Source organism: Enhydra lutris, unplaced genomic scaffold, assembly GCF_002288905.1.
Source record: "Enhydra lutris kenyoni isolate GAN:26980312 unplaced genomic scaffold, ASM228890v2 scaffoldscaffold40, whole genome shotgun sequence".
Classification (NCBI taxonomy): Eukaryota; Metazoa; Chordata; class Mammalia; order Carnivora; family Mustelidae; genus Enhydra; species Enhydra lutris.
This window is the reverse complement of record NW_019154124.1, coordinates 5,733,126-5,752,973: the sequence shown is the minus strand read 5'-3', so window position 1 is coordinate 5,752,973 and position 19,848 is coordinate 5,733,126. Positions and strand designations below refer to the sequence as shown.

At 39.4% G+C, this 19,848-nt stretch overlaps 1 protein-coding gene across 2 annotated transcripts in view; it reads right to left on the bottom strand.

Moving 5' to 3' along the window:
- Positions 1–19,848, bottom strand: part of LOC111155225 (reelin) — a 505,959-nt gene that overhangs the window by 107,024 nt on the left and 379,087 nt on the right. For both annotated transcript variants that reach the window (XM_022515343.1, XM_022515345.1), the window contains exons 23-27: positions 15,855–15,992; positions 14,758–14,944; positions 8,723–8,928; positions 3,420–3,591; positions 2,736–2,936 (exon numbers count right to left, since the gene is read on the bottom strand). In XM_022515343.1, coding sequence (XP_022371051.1) covers positions 2,736–2,936; positions 3,420–3,591; positions 8,723–8,928; positions 14,758–14,944; positions 15,855–15,992 — 904 coding nt within the window. The remainder of the gene's footprint in view (positions 1–2,735; positions 2,937–3,419; positions 3,592–8,722; positions 8,929–14,757; positions 14,945–15,854; positions 15,993–19,848) is intronic.

Genomic DNA, 19,848 nt, shown 5'->3' with positions numbered 1-19,848 from the left:
CACCATCTTCTTTATCTTTTACCTGGATCACCACCATAGCTCTGCCCTTGCCTCTGTCACTGCACTCCCAACACTGTCACTAGAGGCTTTAAAAGCCTCAGTCACAGTATGTCACGCTCCTGCCAGCCATTTTACTCAGAGTAGAAGCCCAAGTCTGACTTCCTTTGTGCTACCTGTTCCCTCGTTCTGTATCTTTGTGCTCTAGTCACAATGGGGCCCTTGTGATTTTCTGAACTTTTCCAAGCACATTACAGATTCAAAGCCTCTGTACTTTTTGTTCCCTGTGCCTGGAACGTGCTTTCCCAGACAGCTGCATGAATCACCCTTTTAACTTTTATTTTAAAAAATTTTTCTATTAAGATTTTTTTATTATTTATTTGACAGACAGAGACAGCAAGAGAGGGGATACAAGCAGGGGTAGTGGGAGAGGGAGAAGCAGGCTCCTCACTGAGCAAGGAGCCTGACGTGGGGCTCCATCCCAGGACCCCGGGCTCATGACCTGAGCCAAAGGCAGATGTTGAACAACTAAGCCACCCAGGCGCCCCATCACCCTTTTAACTTTTACAGGTTTCAGTTTAAAAGTCATTTTATTATGATCCCAGGGTCCTGGGATCGAGCCCCACATCGGGCTCTCTGCTCAGCGGGGAGCCTGCTTCCTCCTCTCTCTCTGCCTGCCTCTCTGCCTGCTTGTGATCTCTATCTGTCAAATAAATAAATAAAATCTTTTAAAAAAAAAGTCATTTTATTAGTGAGGGGACCTGACTACCCTTTATAAAATAATAGTTCATGCTCTCTATTCCTATTTATTTTCATAGCCTACAACAGAGCCTGGTTTGTAGTAAAGGCTTTATAAATATTTGCCAAATCAATGAATAAATGTACTTGTTGATTACAGCTTCTCCTCTTGCTAAGTCAACACCCATACTGCTGCCAGGATGATATCTCTAAAACAGGTCTGATTCTTGCACTTAATGGATGAAAAATCTCCCATGACTCATTGCTCTTGGGTTATTGTCCAAGTGCCTTAGCGTATCATATAAATCATATATCATACAAAAAGCCAATTTGGATCAACTTTCTCTCTTACCTCTATGGCACATACTCCAGGCTCCTGAAAGTTTCCCAATTATCAATTTGCACTTTCATGTATTTTCATATATTTGCACATTCTCTTCCCTCTAACTGGAATTCTTCTCCCTCTGTTGTTCATCGGGTTAAATCTGTATTTCTGGAGACTTTCCATTTCAATCCATCCATCCAACCATCCGTCCATCCAACCATCCATCCATCCATCCAACCAACCATCCATCCATCCATCCATCCATCCATCCATCCATCGAACAGTTGTTTCTGGAGCACCTGCCAGGTACCATGCCAGGTACTCTCATAGGATCCAGGGTCTATTTCTACTACAATACTCCTGTGATAATGACTATTCTTTTTTCTGGCTCACTTGCCAGTTTCTGAGCTCCTTGAGGGCTAGGGCCATATTTTTCATGTCTATATTCCTAGCAACTAGTGTTTGACAAATGGCATGCGTTACAAAAAAAATGTACCAGAACTGTGTACAAATGACACCAAGTTCTCGTCACAGATTCTAAATAGACATTCATCATCAATTCCCAAGTGAACCATAATTCATATCTACTATCAACTAATAGCCACAGTCAGAAGTTTTCTGCTGGTGTGATTTGAGAATTGAGATTTTTCTCACTCATTGTATATTCTTATGGGTTAAGTACTTGGAACATTTAATAATGTTTTCTTGACTTAGATTTTTTAAACACCAGAACACCATCTTGCAGACTTTAACGCCTACACTATCATGATTTTGTGACTAATTAAATCAAGAAGGTGTAAGGTGAGAAATAGCACAGTATTCCAGCCAACGTATTTGCTATTGCTATTATCCTGTTACCATTTTAAGGCAGTACCAACAAATTAATACCAAGGCACATACTGCTATTAATGGTTTTTTCACTGTAGTTTAGCGTCAGACTCTAAACAAGGAAGGCTAACATTTCAGCAATCATTTTATTTATGACTAACTTCCTTGTTTACAGACCTGTGGAAATTATATTTGAAGAGCTGCCTATAAACATCTGATCTCTTTAGTAATTCCATTTGTAAATTATTTAGCATCTCCATCCTGTCATTACGTAAAGACCATGTAGTTGTGCTAGCTCATTAAAACTGCATTACTTTCGACCCCAGAGTTCACCGATGGGATTTTATTATAAACAAAATGAAATTTTGATTAGGCTTCTGAAAAAAAGAGCTTGTCAAAGTAAATACTTGCTATACATGTTGACATGTGATCACAGTGCTGAAAAACAGCAAGCTTTTAAGAGAACGGTGATAATTATGGTACAGCGTTACTAAATCGAAGGAAGGGCAATTGTTTGAAAGTCCTATAGTAAAACCACAAAATAACTCATAAGTCCAAAAACTCAAACTGAAAAAGAGAACTTCTCTCTTACCATTCAGAAGCATGGGATTCATTAAGTTACAATCAGACTGAAAATCTAAAAGTCAGTTTTCAAACTGACCAGCTTTTCTCCTTGTGGGTAGTGCTAACTCGGAAGCTCTGCTGTTCTAAGACTGTTGAACCTCTGTTCAGGTGGGTCCCTTCCTTCAGAGAGTTGGAAAGATTTGTATCCTTTCGATTTCACATAAGAGTCTGGAAGATGTCCTGTTCTTTGACCCACTCTGGGAAGAGACCTGTGCATAAATACCTTGAACTGTAGCACATATCCAGGTTTCAAAGTCAAATCTCGAGTTACGGCAAATCGATCCCCGTCTGATTTTCCAAATACCATGGCTGATGGCGTGGCTGAGCAGAAAGTTTCATTTTTAACCATGCCTTCATTAGCCAACATCAACCACACACTCATCTGATTCATCGGGTAATCAAAAGCCGGCTTCTCATAAAAGTTCTAAGAGGAACAATATAGACAAGGCAGAAAGGCAATTGGATAGCTTTGCATTTGTATTTCCAGAAAAATACAGCAGAATCTCTATATTATTATTATTATTTTTTTAATGCCACAGACCTTTTTCCCTGATGATTTAACAACTGAAAATACTTTGTCACTGTGTATCTAATTTTATAAACATAGTAATAATCATGCTTGATGTCTTGGCCAGACTTTCTAGTCTTTCCCTCCTTCCCACCCTCCCTCCCTTTCTTTCTTTCTATCTATGTATTTATCTATATAATCTGTGAACTGGCAGCATAGAGGGATAACAGAACAATTAAGAGCAAACCAGAAAAGTAAGTACAGACACTGAAAATTTACTTTATTATAAAACTTAGATTCAAGGGTCAAGCACTGAATCTCTGGGGGAAGTGAGAAGTTCTTTAATCCCATCTACTCTCACAATCTTGTCTTCTTGGAGCTCAGACATAAGAAAGATACCTGAGGTAAAGTTGGGTTCACAATCGGGATGACCTGCTTTTGCTTCTCTGACAGGATGATGATGTCATCGACTGCCCACTGGTCGTAGCCCTCCCCCGAGAACACAGGCTGCCACCAGCGAAACCTGGTGCAAGGGGTCTTAGCTGCCGTTGGGAGCTCCAGGTAGACAAATCTGCACAAAAGCAAATCATTTATGGCTGGGAAAGGAAAAGCTGGTTATTAGCAGCTCTTAAAATAGCAAGAGTAGCAACAAGAGAAAGTTTAGTTTTGTTTGATCTCTGGATCGTTTTGAAAGTTTTTTTTTTTTTTTTTTATTTTAAAGATCTTAATTTATTTATTTGAGAGGAGAGAGAGTGAGAGAAGAAATCAGGAGAGAGAAGCAGACCTGCTGCTGAACAGGGATGCTGACACGGGGCTTGATCCCAGGACCCTGAGATCATGACCTAAGCTGAAGGCAGATGCTTAAGCATCTGAGCCACCCAGGGACTCCCAAATTTTCCAAGTTTAGACACATCAAGAGATTTAAAGTTTTAAGTGCCTTTAGTCCTTGTCATGTTTATTCCATTTGGAATTGTATCTTTTGGAGGCAAATATTTCTACTAAATTTGATTTACGGAACAGTCTTTTGATTACCATGGTATCACATTTCTAAGAAACACCTGAAGAAACTGTTCCTTTGTATGTTTTTACATTAAAATAGCATTAATTTTTTTCCAAAGCAGTTCTAACTGTGTGTTAATATGAATTAAAAATGAAACAGAAAATCACCCAAATCTTCTGCCTGGGGTTGACCTCTGTTAACGTTTTGATATATATCATGAAAGCATGTAATCTTTTACATAGGTGAGATATACAGAAAATATGGTTTTTATTTCAGTTTAAAATTTCATATTATATTATAAGCACATTTTCATGTCAGTATATATTTTTTTTTATGGTTTTATTTGTCACAGAGAGAGAAAGAAAGAGAGAGAGCAAGGGTGCACAAGAAGGTGGAGGAGTAGAAGAAGAGGGAGAAGCAGACTCTTCGCTGAGCAGGGAGCCCAATGCTGGATTGGATCCCAGGACTCTGGGATCATGGCCAGAACCAAAGGCAGACGCTTAACTGACTGAGCCCCCCAGGCATCCCTAATTATTTTTTAAGATTATTTTACTATCTATATATTTTCATGACACAGACACACTATTGTTTATTTTACTTTTCCCTGTTATAAATATTTCTGTAATGAAAATCTTTTTTTTTTCTAAAGATTTTATTTATTTATTTGACAGAGAGAAATCACAGGTAGGCAGAGAGAGGCAGGCAGAAGAGAGGGGTAGAGAGCCTGATGCGGGGCTCGATTCCATGACCCTGAGGTCGTGACCTGGGCCAAAGGGAGAGGCTTGACCCACTGAGCCACCCAGGTGCCCCTGTAATGAAAATCTTTATGCATAAAGCTTTACCGACACCTCGGTTTCTTTCTTTCTTTTTGTTTTTTACAGATTTTATTTACTTATTTGAGAGAGAGACAGCAAGAGAGGGAACACAAGCAGGGGGAGTGGGAGAGGGAGAAGCAGACTCCCCACTGAGCAGGGAGCCTGATGCGGGGATTGGTCCTAGAACCCTGGGATCATGACCTGAGTCGAAGGCAGATGTTTAATGACCAAGCCACCCAGGAGCCCTTCTCAGTTCATTTCTTTAGGGAAGACTCCTAGAAATGGAAGTATCAGAGTGAATGAACTAGTCATGTTTAAGGCTCTTGCTTTTTCCAAATTTCCTCCTGGAAGAGTCCTGCCATTTGCAGAAACACAGGAGAGGACCTGTCTTGCTGCTCCTGTGTGTAGACAACACTGGTGTTATCATTGAGAAATGACCACCAGACTGCTGAAAAATGGCATCTCTTTTAGTCCAAGAAAAAAAATGGTATCTCTTTTAGTGCAACAGAGTTTAGCTATTATTCATATTTTATTAAACCTCTAGGCTTCCTCTTTTGGAACATCAACTCATTTCTTTTACCCATTTTTTAAGCTCTTCACAGGAACACCAGCCCTCTGTTGCTCATTATCAGTGGCAAGTATCGTCTCAGTTTTTTTTCTTTCACTGTTTTCTTTGACAGAGATGTGTTATGTGTGTATGTAGTTTTATGTCTGCAGATAATATATTTCTATATGAGTAGCCCTTTCCTCTGTTAATTCTTCTATTGAATTTGTGTTTAGGAAGTTTAAATCTCTTTCTAAGATCACATACTGACCCACATGTTTAAGTCTTTAACCAGTCTTAAATAGTTTTTGATGGGGTCAGGTAATGAGCTAAAAAGATAATTTTCCCCAAGAGCCTATCCATTTTTTTCTAACACCACTTGATTGAATAACAATTTTTCATTGATAGTTCATGGTCTCATTTTAATATACATTTTTTTTTACATATATGTGAATTGACTTCTAAGTCATGCATTTGGCTTCATTATTTGCTCTATCCATGCACTATTTAAATTATTTTGGTTATATAGTGTGTGTTTTAATATCATGTAGGGGATTTCTCTGTTTTTTTCCCCAAAAGTTCAAGCTATTTTTGCCAGTTTATATTTCTAGATCTAAAGTTCCCCAAAACATACCACTAAGATTTTCATTGGAATTGCATGAGACAAAAATTAAGAGATATCTTCATATCACAATATTTAGTTTTCCTATCCAGAAATTTTGTATTATTTTCCATTTATTTGTTTTCCTTTATATCTCTGAGGGAAGTTTTGTAGTTCTTCTTTAGAGAGATGCTCAGTACTTTTGGTTAAAGTTCTTCCTTATATTTATTTGTCACCACAAATGGGGTCTTTTTCTGATATTCCCCAACTCAAAATTTCCCTGCCACAGTGTCACAGAACTCTTTGAGAATGTGGTGAAATATTTTGGCTCTAAAGAAGAATTTCCATAAATAAAAGCTGAATATTTCTGAAATTTGAAGAAACTATTGAAGTTTTGTTAGTCTCTGTAGTAATCTAGTCACTTTACTGAATGTTGACTAAGTTCCCAATCGACCATGACAATGTTTGTAAAAAATAATTTGAATTATTTTAAATTGTTGTTTAAATTAGTTTGGCACCATTATCAATCCCCTTTGTCTTGTCCTAGGAGAAATATCACCTGGTTCTGTCTCACAAATATTGTTTCTGATATTCTCCCTAGAGGTTATGGCTCTCATTTTCCCCAGTTTCCTCCCTTCTGGTTTCTGCCTCTCTCTGTGTCCCTTAGAAGAAAAGCTTTTTGTTAGCTGTCTACATGTTCACTTATGTTATATAATGAAAAGTTATGTCACCTTTAAATGACTCAGTGTTTTTTTTTTTTAATTTTTTAACTTATTTTCAACGTAACAGTATTCATTGTTTTTGTACCACACCCAGTGCTCCATGCAATCCGTGCCCTCTCCAATACCCACCACCTGGTTCCCCCAACCTCCCACCCCCCGCCCCTTCAAAACCCTCAGATTGTTTTTCAGAAAAATGACTCAGTGTTTTAAAACAACAAACTTAGGAACCTTCCAGCTGCAAAAGAGCTATATGTTACACAGTATGTTCAAATATATTTAATTTGTAAGAACTTGATGTATATAGTCTTTGATAATATTTTTCTTCAGTAAAACAAGGTTCAGTTGTAAAATGCAAAACAAGACTTGACACAGTTGATGGTCAACATATAAAGAAAGATTCTGGGGGTGCCTGTGTGGCTCAGTCATTAAGCATCTGCCTTTGACTCAGCTCATGATCTCAGGGTCCTGGGATTGAACCCCACATCTGACTCTCTGCTCAGTGGGGAGCCTGCTTCTCTCTCTCCCTCTGCCTGCTGCTCTGCCTAGTTGTAATCTCTCTCTCTGTGTTAAATAAATAAAACCTTAAAAAAAAAAGAAAAGCTGTTGTCTTTATGTTGAAGCGCAAATACAAAGATGATAAAACAGAATACTCTAAAGTAATATCTATGAATAAATTTTAATGACATATAAAATATAAAGTATAAATGTCGAATTTCAAAATGCTACATATTTGTAAAATAACTAAATTTAAATATAGAAAAATATCGTGATTGCCTGGTATAGGTTTTAGTATTAAACATGAAGCATTTTCCCAAACTCCTTAACTGTCATTGTTTTTATTTATTACATATATTCTTCATCCATGAAAATGAAGGTGGGGATGAGCCAATAAAAATTTTTAGAAAAATCTGAGCCCCACAGATATTTTGTTTACCATTAGCTCTGGCGCTATATGAAAACTTTAAAATCTATCTTGCTGTTAAATCTAACCAATGAACACATATATTTATGTGGTAATATATAGATGTTATGTTTATATTCTATATATAAAAATAATTTTGCTTTATACATATTTTTACATGTTTTTATTTTCATACATTATATAAATTTATATTTAATACATATTTAATTTTATAATAGTTTACTATATACAAATAACATTTTTTAAAATATTTTATTTATTTTATTTGACAGATAGAGATCACAAGTAGGCAGAGAGGCAGGCAGAGAGAGAGAGGAGGAAGCAGGCTCCCTGCCGAGCAGAGAGCCAGATGCGGGGCTCCATTCCAGGACCCTGGGATCATGACCTGAGCCGAAGGCAGAGGCTTTAACCCACTTAGCCACCCAGGTGCCCCTATTCAAATAACTTTATATATATATTATATGGTATGTGTATATTTAAAAAACCTGCAAATGGGAAAAGTGAGTTTTCTGTAGTAAAATTGGTCAATTGTTCTATTTTTCCCCTAGTCATGATTTTTCTTAAGTTCTTTAAAGAATACAGCCATAAAAACAAGGGCTTTTTGTCCAGAAACAAATTAAATGAAAAAATTTTTTAAAGATTTTATTTATTTATTAATTTGACAGAGAGAGGGAGAGGCACAGTGAGAGAGTGAACACAAGCAGGGGGAGTGGGAGAGGGAGAAGCAGGCCTCCTGCCGAGCAGGGAGCTTGATCCCAGGACCCTGGGATCATGATCTGAGCCGAAGGCAGACACCCAATGACTGAGCCACCCAGGAGCCCCTTAAATGAAATTTTTATCTGCTGGGCCATCATTTATGTCAGGCACTTATGAATTTGTCCACTTCTTTCTTTTTTTAAAAAAATTTTTTTCTTTTATTTACTTATTTTTAATTTTCATTTTTGTACTATGTTCAGTTAGCCGACATATAGTACCCATCATCAGTTTTTGATGTGGTGTCTCCTTTTGTAAGAGTCAGCAACATTTTAGAACCAGTGCAACAAAAACGTACTCTTTACCATTCCTGGGAACCACCAGAAGGCCATCCGGGGCAATTACCTGGGTTTGCTGAAGTCTGAGAAGTACATCTCTGCCAGCAGGTGCCACTGGATGCCCCCGTTGTTGCTGTACTGGAGGAGGACGCCCTCCTCTCTGCTGTCTGGCTTGTTGCACGCAGCACTCTCTCCGCCAATCTGAATGTAGAACTGGACAAAGTCCACCCAAGACGTATCCAGATCCCAGCTTACCAGCTGCCTTTTTCCAGCCTTCCCAAAAGATGGAAGAATCACAGAGTCAATCATCTGGGAGCTCTTTGGCATTTTGCTGTTTCGGTTTCAAGATCATACAAACATCCTAGCACCCCGGGGAGATGATTTTGTCCCCACTTAATGTTGAGAGGCATGAGTCACACCATTTAATCCTTTGCTCTGGTTATGGTAACTGTTCCTGCCTATGTTTGATTAGTCTCTGCATCATTGACTTCCAGACTTGGTTATGAGACCTTTGGGAACTGCTAATCATAGAAAGAGTATTCAAAAGTCTTTAAAAATATGGCAAAATTAATTTTAATTAAAACACTCCCTCTATTTGCTTTGTAAATCTCCTCCAGGCAGAGTAGCAGAGAAGAAAGACCTTCTACTTTGAAATCAGTTGGAGCTGGGTTGGAATTTTAGCCCATTATTCATGCTGTTCACTAGCTGTGTGACTTTCTGAGCTTTTTTCCCCCTCAATGATACAATAAGGGTAATAATACCTTCCTTATAGGGTGCTGCAACAATGAGATGAAATACACGTCACATGTAATTTGCCTAGCATGTGGCATTGCTGAGGAAACATCCTCTCCACGGATACACCTGGACCCCCCTCCTTCTTGGGAATTAAAGTGAAACTGGCAAAATAGGAACTTCCTGATGAAAAGACAGAATACTCAAGCTCCTGGTCTCTCTGGCTCTTTCTTGGAAACAGAGAGGTCAGGAGGGATCATTTCAGTAAGTTTTTGTGACTATGAAATGGTCTTTGTGTTTTAAAAATGTGAAAAATTTCCTCAAATTCAGCAACTTGCTTCCTCTGCTCCATGTGTCCCCTACATGTCACAGCCCTGTTGTGAGTAAATGGGTTCATGCTAATGGGACGGAAAAAAGGTTTGCTCATGAGATTCCAACGCCCAAACAGATATGCCAAAGCTAATCCACAGGCTGTACTGAACGGGTTTTGGAGAGCTCCCAAGGAGTTCAATTAAAAGTCAGGAAGAAAAATGGAGATAGGATACACAGTATAGAGAAAAACACCTCTCACACTTATAATTTAAACCCTACTCTAATCCACTAAGTTAATTAAGAAAGGGTTTCAGTTATTAGAAGTCACAGGGGAAATACTTGGGGATAATTAAAACAGTACACTGTTACTGATAAATCTAAAGCCAATTAAGAGATTCCAAAATAAACGAGGGGGCCAGCGAAATGAGAACTGAAGTTAATCCTGAGACAGGAACTTATTCTTTGGAACTCTCAATTTTAAGTGTATTTTTTTTTTTTTAAAGATTTTATTTATTTGAGAGAGAGAGAGACAGAGTGCATGAGAGGGGAAAGGTGAGAGGGAGAAGCAAACTCTGAGCAGGGAGTCCAATGCGGGACTCGATCCCAGGACTCCAGGATTATGACCAGCACCAAAGGCAGACGCTTAACCAACTGAGCCACCCAGGCGCCCTTAAGAATGTATTTGAGAAAAGCTTACAAGTAATATAGATTTTCAATGTGTTAGGTGCACTTTTAATTTTTTTGTTGTTGATTTGAGATATTATAAGCGAGAAACACCTCAGAGGTTATTATAATCTGGTCTAGAATTTTCATGCCTCAGGATCATTATAGGAAGAATGATTTTCAGAAGAAAACCTACAGAACCCAGCTAGTTAATTCTAATCCAGGAAACTTCTATGAAAAATTTGGCATGTGGAAATGAGCCAGAAGGATAAAGATGTAGGGTGAGGAGAATTATAAAAATCCAATTATCACAATTAGCTGGTTGGAATGATTGGTCTATTGTGAAAATCACAGAGCAGTGTTGTTTTTCCAGGAGACTACAGTGTTGGTTGACAAAGGTTTTTAAATGTTTTGTGGGATTTTTGTAAGTGGAAAATATCACACAAATGCTTAGTTTGGCACTGAAGATGTTTTTTCCCAGAGAAGAACACAAATCATTTTCTTTTGTTCAGTGACCTGAAATGCTGAACACTGTTTTACAGGGAGATAAAAAAGAAAAAGGAAATGGCTCATGGCAAACTTTTTGTCAGAATTTAGAATGTGATGTAACACATGCTTTGCAGTTTCTCTCTTCTACTATGATCAATGTACTTACGTGTGTGTACGTGTGGACCTGTATACATGTGTAATGGGCACACATGTGTGTTGGAGTAATTGCTTACCGATCTCCTTGCTCTTGGAATGTCAAAAATACTCTCCTATTTCCCCCCAACATTCTAGGTCAAAATATCTCACTGCTTTCAGGGTTTAGATAAAATAAAACACATTCAAAGGAACAACTTTAGAATCTAGAGACTTTATAAAACGACCTCTAAAACATTTCATGAAACTTTAACCTTTTGCCTATTAAAATCTTTATTCAAAATCTACTAGAAAAATGACTCTACTATATTTGTTTGATTCTACTATATTTCTTTAGAACCTCTTGTTTTCTCATTTTCTTTCATTCGTTCATTCATCCCTTTCTTCGGTAATAATTATTGGGTGCCAATCACACCAGCCGCAATAACCACAAACTTGAAAGGAGAGTTCACAAGCATGTGCAGTGACAATAATGACAGACAGGGCTACAGACCGAAGTCTGTTCCTTGTAGAGTCCCATTCTGTCATACTATCATGTTTCAAATCCCCAATCTATTCCATCTCAGAGGTACTTACTGATTTGTAAATGCCTACCATGTGGCATGCTTTTCTGAGCTGAACATCTTATCTAGCATTCAGCTCAGTCAGTAGGACTCAGCATCTAGCTGGGTCCTATGAGAATAAAAATAAAAACATGATCTATATATGTATAGAACACTGATGAAGGAGGAATTCCAAGAACAGGGAGCTCAGTGTAGTTTGCCATAGTCCCCAAAAGCTCCATGGAGCAGCAGGATTTGAGCCAAACGCTACCAGGTTGATAGAGATACAGAGCTGGTGGAAGGCATCATGGTAGGCAATGGAGATTAAACAAAGGCAGGGAAATTGGCAAAACCTGGGATGTAGAGGAGAGATTTCTGTTTGGACAAGAGGTCTGATGTTTCAAAAAAGAAAATAAGTTGTATAGTTAGGGCAATGTCTGTGATAGAAGAGGGACAGGATGGAGCACATTTTAGGTTTAGAGTGGTTTGCAAAAGGTGGTGGATGTGCACAGTGTCCCCGCGGGTGGGGGCTGCCAAACCCTGTATCCCACACCTCCCTGGCTATGCTACTCAGAGTACGCCATTCCCCAGGACACTGTGATTGGCCAGTCAGAAACGGTCCCGAGGTTTTTCTATGGGCCTGCTCAGAAAGCTCTGTGGTCCCAGTACCACTCTCATAATGACAACTGACCTGAAAACAGAGAGGGTAATGTGGGCATTTGAGTTTCTGGTTCCAGATATCTCTGAGGCCAGTTTCATCTAAGCCCTCCCTTGTGTTTTGATTATATGAACCAATTTCTTCCTTTTTTGCTTAAGCTAGTTTCTTAGAATTCAAGAATTCTAAGAATTCTTACTTAGAATTACTTAGAATTCAAGATAGATCTGCTCGATATAAGAGGAAAAAGGGAAAAAAGTGCTCTTCAGATATTTTGATAAAAATTTAGGAAGAAAGCTGGATTGGGAGGGGAAAGGAATGATTTTACTTTTGAAATGCTGATTTTTAAGAAAGATTTTATTCATTTATTTGAGAGAGTGTGAGAGCATGAGCGAGAGAGCGGCAAAGGGAGAGGGAGAAGCAGCCTCTTCACTGAACGGGGAGCCCGATGTGGGGCTTGGTCCCAGGACCCTGGGATCATGACCTGAGCTGAAGACAGACACTTATCCGACTGAACCTCCCAGGTGCCCCTGAAATGCTGATTTTTAGCGGCAGGGAAGACACATGAAAATATCTAACGACACCAATTTTAAATATATCCTCATAAACTGTAATTGTGATAGCTAACACTTACTGAGCGATTTCTGTATGCCCAACACTATTCTTTATTCTTTACCTTCTAACCCACTGATCCTCCCCAAATCCCACTTTACAAGAGAGAAAACAAAAGTACAGAAAGATGTTATAAATTTGCAAGATGAACCAGCTAACCAGTTTTGGAGCTTAGGTAAAGATTCGGGTAGCTTTACTACATAAATCACCTTGAATTACAGTTATACACATATTGATATGTAACCTTTCATCTTTGAAATATTCGTGTGTATGCATACATGTTTACTGGGATGTTTGGTACATACTGGAAAACCGATGTTTATGGGAGACATAATCTTCCCATTTCTGAACAATTACCCAGTGTATCCTGATCTGTGCAATGACTATTGGTCTCTTGTGGACGATTATCTCTAACAATAATGAGCAGCGGATGTTCAATGTCAATAGATAGGAAACACCATCAAGTAGAATTCACCCCTGATGTTCTGTCATTCTCTACCTTGTTTGCTTGCTGCTGATTCTTTGTTCTGCACCTGCATCAAAACAAAACCTGTACCTATTTTTGCATTTGCATAAATTAACTTATTTTGGATTTCTTCCCAGATTCCACAACATATGAGCCCTGCAGTGTATCACCCACACCTGTGTATTTGTTAGGTGATGTAGACTGGGACATTTCCAGTTGTCCTAGAACTGGTGGCTATAGTCCCTGCTGGAAAGAAGTGGTTTTAAGCACCTTACATTCTAAAGAGAGCTGCTAATAAGTAGGGTTAGATATGCAGCTCAGGTTGGAGAACTGGACCTGCCCCCGCTCTAGTCCTTTTGAGGACTAAAGAGATGAACTGGAGGAGGGAGAAAGAAAATAATGTTCCCTAGAAGGTAGCAAGGGAGGAGAGGAAGGTGGTTTGCCCCTCCTCATTGCTAACCAAGCAACAGGGGTTGGGGGTATTCCAAGAGAATCAGTCTTAGAGATTCTAGGTGGCACCTTAGTCCCTTGGGAGTGTCTACTGACCTGTCTGCCCAACGTAGTGCTGTCCCTAGTGAAGATGAACACCTCAAGAAAAACTTCTACACTGTCTCTGTATAGACTTCCTGTCTGTGTGCACCCAAATCTGTATGTTGAAAGCCTAACCCCTAAAGAGATGGCATTAGGGCATGGAGCCGTTATTAGGTTAGTCGGTTATGAGGGTGGAACCCTCATCATAGTATTAGTGCCCTAATAAGAAGAGACACAAGACAGTCTGCTTTTTCTCTCTGTGCTCTCTCCACCACAAGTGAGGATACAATGAGAAGACAGCCATCTATAAACCAGGAAGCAGGCCCTCACCAAACACTGAATCTGCTGGTGCCTTAATACTGAACTTCACACCTTTCAGAGCTGTGAGAAAAAAAATTCTATTTAAGCCACCAAATCTTGGTATTCTTGTTATAGTAGTCTGAGTGGGCTAGGGAGTGGCGGAATCAGATTGCAGCTGCTCTTAAACTTGCTGCTCTTAAACTTGAGGCTTCGCCTTCACCACCACCACTCACCCCTCACCCCCAGGCCACATGCTCATGCACCCTCCAATGCCAAGGCTAGAAGACCCGGAGTCCCTGAGCCACTCAAAGACCCTCATGCTGGCATGGCAGGAGAGGAAGGCAACGAGGTTTAAATCAAGGACAAGAAGGGCAGGAATTTTCAACAGCCCTAACCTGGATTTGCAGTAACCCAAAACAATTACCCAACTACCAGAGTTTCCCAAATGTAGTTCAGGGATAAGGATTAGACAAAGGAATTTAGAAGCAAGCAGTGTGGGGAAACATAAAACTGTCCCACGTTTGTACCTTCTGAGTTCAGGCTGATTCATAAACGCTCACAAATGGAAATAGCCATTGTGCTGATCACATATTTCCATAGCTTAGTCAGACCTTAGTCATCACTCACCCCCCACCCCCAGCTCCTACCTTGCTGAAATACAGAGATGATCCAGAAGAGATGACCCCACACCCTTGTTCTGGCTTTACAATTTCTCCCCCAATGACTTCTTGCCAGTCAGACTCCCAACCATTCTGGTTCTCAAAATCCGACATGATCGTGGAAGGAAGAGCAGCTTCTGGGTGGCATTCTGTGCCTTGGTATCCCTGGTCACACCTGGGAGAGAGGAAAGGCCACGTAAGCAAGTCACAGCCTCTTTTCTGGGAATGCCACAGCCACGCTCCTGCGATGTTTCCCACGTCTCACTTTCACTCAGACCTTAGCATTCACACGAGATTTTTCTCGACAAAGTCAATCTGTGTTGGCAGGTCGGGACGACCTTCAGTTTTGGACACTGAGAAGAAAAAAGGACAGAATCCTTTCTTGAAAGCAATGGTGCCGTAACAGCAGAACTGAGGCATCAAGGAGTAATTAGGGAAGTGGGTACGTGCGTGTGTGCGTGCGCGTGCACGCGTATGCGTGTGGGGGTGTGTCGGCGGCTGGGGCGGGGCGGGGCAAAAAGAGTGGGATCTTCCTGTAGGTCTCGAAAGTCACGTGGAAGTGTTTGCTCATTCGACAGCCATGTTTTATGGCTCCTCTTTATGATTAAATTACATCTCTTTTAGAGTCCAAGTGTTAAAGTGTGTTCCTTTCTCATCCACATTAGCGACGATCACCGCCTTCCCCTGCCTACAACCTTGAGCTTCTGGCCACGCGGCACAGGACAGCACACAGCAGGGCTCTGACTCGTGTTTTAAGACTGTCAGGGGAACGGAAGGGAAACAATAGCAAGGCCCTTTTAACCCCCAAAGACGACTTTGGGGTAAATTAATAAACTCTGGGATGTAAACTCAGGAGGCCTCGTCTTGAGGTGCGGTTTTGAAGTTTAGGATATCTGGCTTCAGACTTCACTTAAAATGTAACAGCACCTTTTACACCTAAAATAAGAACAGAAAGGATTGTGTCCTTTTGGCTCCTTCATTATTTATCAGTCTGTCCCTACCGCTCTGATGACAACTGCTGTGTCATCCCTCTGAACACAAACCCCGAGAAGCAGACAGTCGATCACAGGCGGCAGTGTGTGTACCTGCACACGCCGTGGTCACATGAGCCGTGCCCACTGCACATGTTGGGACATTGCTGTCCAATGTAAATGCTGTCCAAAGCCCACTCATCTTGGGCTGTGTAATAGGTCTGACTCCAGCGGAAGCGGGTGGCACTGGACCTAGAAACAAGGGACGGGAGTGAGAACAATATATATATAGTTATATATATAGTTATATATATATACGTATATATACATACATATATGTATATATTCAACATACAATTGTCAATATACAATTGTCGATATACTATATACTATATATATATTTAAAGATTTTATTTATTTGACAGACACACAGCAAAAGAGGGAACACAAGCAAGGGGAGCCCAGAGGGAGAGAGAGAAGCAGGCTTCCCACCAAGCAGAGAGCCGGATGAGGGTCTCCATCCCAGGACCCCAGCCCAAGGCAGATACTTAACAACTGAGCCACCTAGGGGCCCCGAAGAGTATTTTAATGGACACACAGAATGTCAGAGTTTAGACTCTTTCAGATGACGAACTTTCTGGAACTTGCATTTAGCTGCCAATGATTTTTCTGTGGTAGTTGAAAGTCTGTCAACAATTCAATGATGACAAAAAGTTAAAAAGAAATGGGGGTTTAGATATATACCTCCATCTTAATTTAATTTGTTACATTTTGGAGAAAAACAAAATATCAGATTTGATGCAGAGATTTGATGCCAGGAAAAGAAAGGAAGCAAGAAAGAATAATAATAATAATAAAAAGGTATACACAAAAGAGCCTCTCTTCCACAGAGGAAAATCTGAGGTGTTTCAGTTATAGTAATAAAATTTCTTTCAATAATTGGAAATTATTGAAATTGGAAATTGGAAACTTCCAGTGAGCTCTCAATATCAAACAAAAGTTTTGTTTGGGGGTATTGTTTTGGGATTGAGGGACATGTTACAATGTGCTATAAGAAAAACATGTTCTAGAAGTAAGAACATCTGGGTGCTAAATTCTGTGGATCATTTCAGACACATTAACTTGGGTAGATTTCATGGACAAGCTGTTGTTAAGTGGAAATAAAAAGTTAAACTGTCCATTACACATAGAGAAACACTTGGGACCTCCATTCCTCTAAACCAGACAGAAAGTCTATAGAAGAGGGTATTTTGGGAGCAACGTCAAGAAAGTTTCCATCCACTGACAGTCACAAAAAATTCTTTTCAGTTCCCATCAGATTTTTTGCCTCTAGAAATTTTCAGAGAGCGCGATGAGTTCTTTTTGGTCAAAGTGCAAAACAAAAGAAAACAAAAAGGATTTGCAGAATTAATGTGCATGCCCCATTCCATGGATTAAACCCTCCCCAAGCACACTATCTACACATACACTTGATCTTGAATGCTCTGAATGATCCCTTAATGTCTACTGCATCAATTACACACATCTTAAATACTCCCTAAGTATGTTAACAGATTGTTAAAATCCAGACTAAGCCTTTATTGTTTATTCTGCCAATGATCTGTGGCTAGTAAGTTGCACTTCCATTCCCAGCAGGATAATTCCAGGACTCGCTGAGATGCGTCCAATAGACACCGATTTGCTGCCTATCCGTGCCCGTCATGACACATGCAAGACACAGATACACCTCCTCTGTGATCATAGTTTATATCTGAAATCGAATAGCCATCACGATTGTCATAGTCCCATTAAGAAACGGTTTGTAGAAGATCCAACGATAAAGTAGGTATGTTGTTTTAGAGCGTGGAGCCCTAGAGAGAAGCAGCCAATCAAGTTTGATACGTCAGCATCGTGCAAAGGAAAGATGACCATATTTTGTCAGGATAATCTGAGTCAAGTCTGAGGCCACAAATGTCTAGACTGTGGGCTTTTCTAGGGACAAGGTTATCTTTGGTCTCAACTATTTGCACAGGAACAGAATAAAGGAGGTATACCGAAAGAGACTGTGAAAAAAAATGAGTCAATGAGTGGATGAACAGGCCAGGAAAGGGCAGCCTGTTACTGCCTTCAGTAGGTAATGGAGTAAAGAATGTGCTAAGAGTCTGGGGACTCGACCCCTTGGACCCCAGCTCTGCAATTTATCAGCTGTGTGACCTTTAGTGAGAAATTTAAGCCCTGAGGCTTTCTAGTTTCTCACCTCTCAAATAAAGGGATTGGGCAAACTGATTTCTAAGATCCCTTCTAGCTTGTAAATTTAGTGATTGTTCTGGTGGCTGCTGAGGTGATGGTTTATTTTCTGTATAGTTACATGCCTACGTGAAACCATGGCATACCTTGTTTTGAAGTTTGGCTATCTCAAACATTAAAATGGGGTTGGAGGGTTTCAGACATCTGTCCCAGATTTCCCAGTTTATTTATGTTTCTGAACAGTCACATGTAAGTAAGCACATTCTAAATTCTTTTACTAAGTAAATTAGTCCTTACATGCATCTTGTGAACTCTCAAAAAAGAGAATATCTCCTTAAGAAGAAAAGCTTACAGTGGATTTTTCTGTTTAAAATTATAATCTACAGTTTAATGTGCTGATGTTAATTAACAGAAAAGGAAGCAAGAAAAGGTTGAATATTGGCTTCGTTTTTAGTGAGAAAAAAAAATTAGTTGTGTGAGCAATCTCCAGCTGGTCACACATGAGAACACAAGGTGTGATCTCACTGATTTGCAGCTGTGTCACTGCTAAATATTGCCCTCAATACAAATATTTAATTTGCCAACTCCCCCACCTCCAGCCCAGATCTAAGCATTCTTAGAAGGAAAATCTTGAGCACTTTGGATTGGGTCTGAAAGTGAGACCACTGTTATGTGGATCATGAGATGAAGTTGACTAGCGTTTCAAACCCAAACTCTGTGGATTCCCCAAAGCAACAAAACTTATCAGTCATGTCTTTATTTGATTTTTTGCCCCATATAAACTTCTAGACTGAATTAAAATAGTATCGAGTCGTCTCTTGATAGGTATCAAGGCATCAAAGCTGAGGAATCGCGGCAAATGAAGGCAGACCAAATTGTATTTTCCACCTTCAGAGTTACTGTAATCACATTTACCCAATTATTCTGAAACTCATTCAGCCATTAGGTGTAGATTTGTTTTTGAAGTCAGCAACTGACATCTGTTTGGGTCTCATTAGGCCCTGTTCTTATGTAAATGTCTCTCATAAAAACAAAATTAATTTTCATTGGGTAACAAATGTTCAGTTCATATGCAATATAGTTTCTCCAAGCAGGTGTATATATATTCAGTATTTCTACTCTAAGTTGTCCTACCTAGCATATTTTCCAAAGTTAACAGATCTTTGGTAATGTGGGGACCACATTAGCTCGTGTGTATACAATTTAGAGTTGTGTATGTGTGAATCAAAGCAGCAGAACGAAGATTTGCCAGAAGGAATACTGTTTCAAACTAAACTGCTCTCCCTTTTCCCCGATGCTTGAGAAAAACATGCTTTTGCAAAAATTTGAAATGATGATAATAAATAAAATGATCAAGAATGCCAGGAACACTAAATGCACTTTATCTTTACAGCAGAGCTTTTAAAAAGCATTAGAAATCCCAAACCAATGAAAATAACCAGATAAACACTATTTTTTAAAAAATATATAGCAATCATGTTTAGTTTAAGTATTAGCAGGAATGTTAAAAAATTATCTTATTGGGTTTGTTTTTAAAAAATATTTTTACTCTCTTTACCCAGGGCTTTGGAAAAAAATTTGGAAAAGCAGAGTTCAGTTAGGTTGTAGGAATAATGTAGTAGACATTGAGGCACCCTGAATTAAAACTTTACTCAATGACTCAACATTGAATGAGTACCCAACATGTGGCAGGTAGTGTTGGAACTGAAGTGTTTATGGGTCCTATAGATTTCCTCTCAAGTGCTGAATAAACATTGATGAGAATTGATCTTTTCTGACTATACTAAAACTTTGAACTCAGTGCTACTATCTTGTAAGCTAGGAAATAATAATGCAAGATACAATCTAAATGTGAAGTAACAGGCAAAGGTGAGGTGTTTTT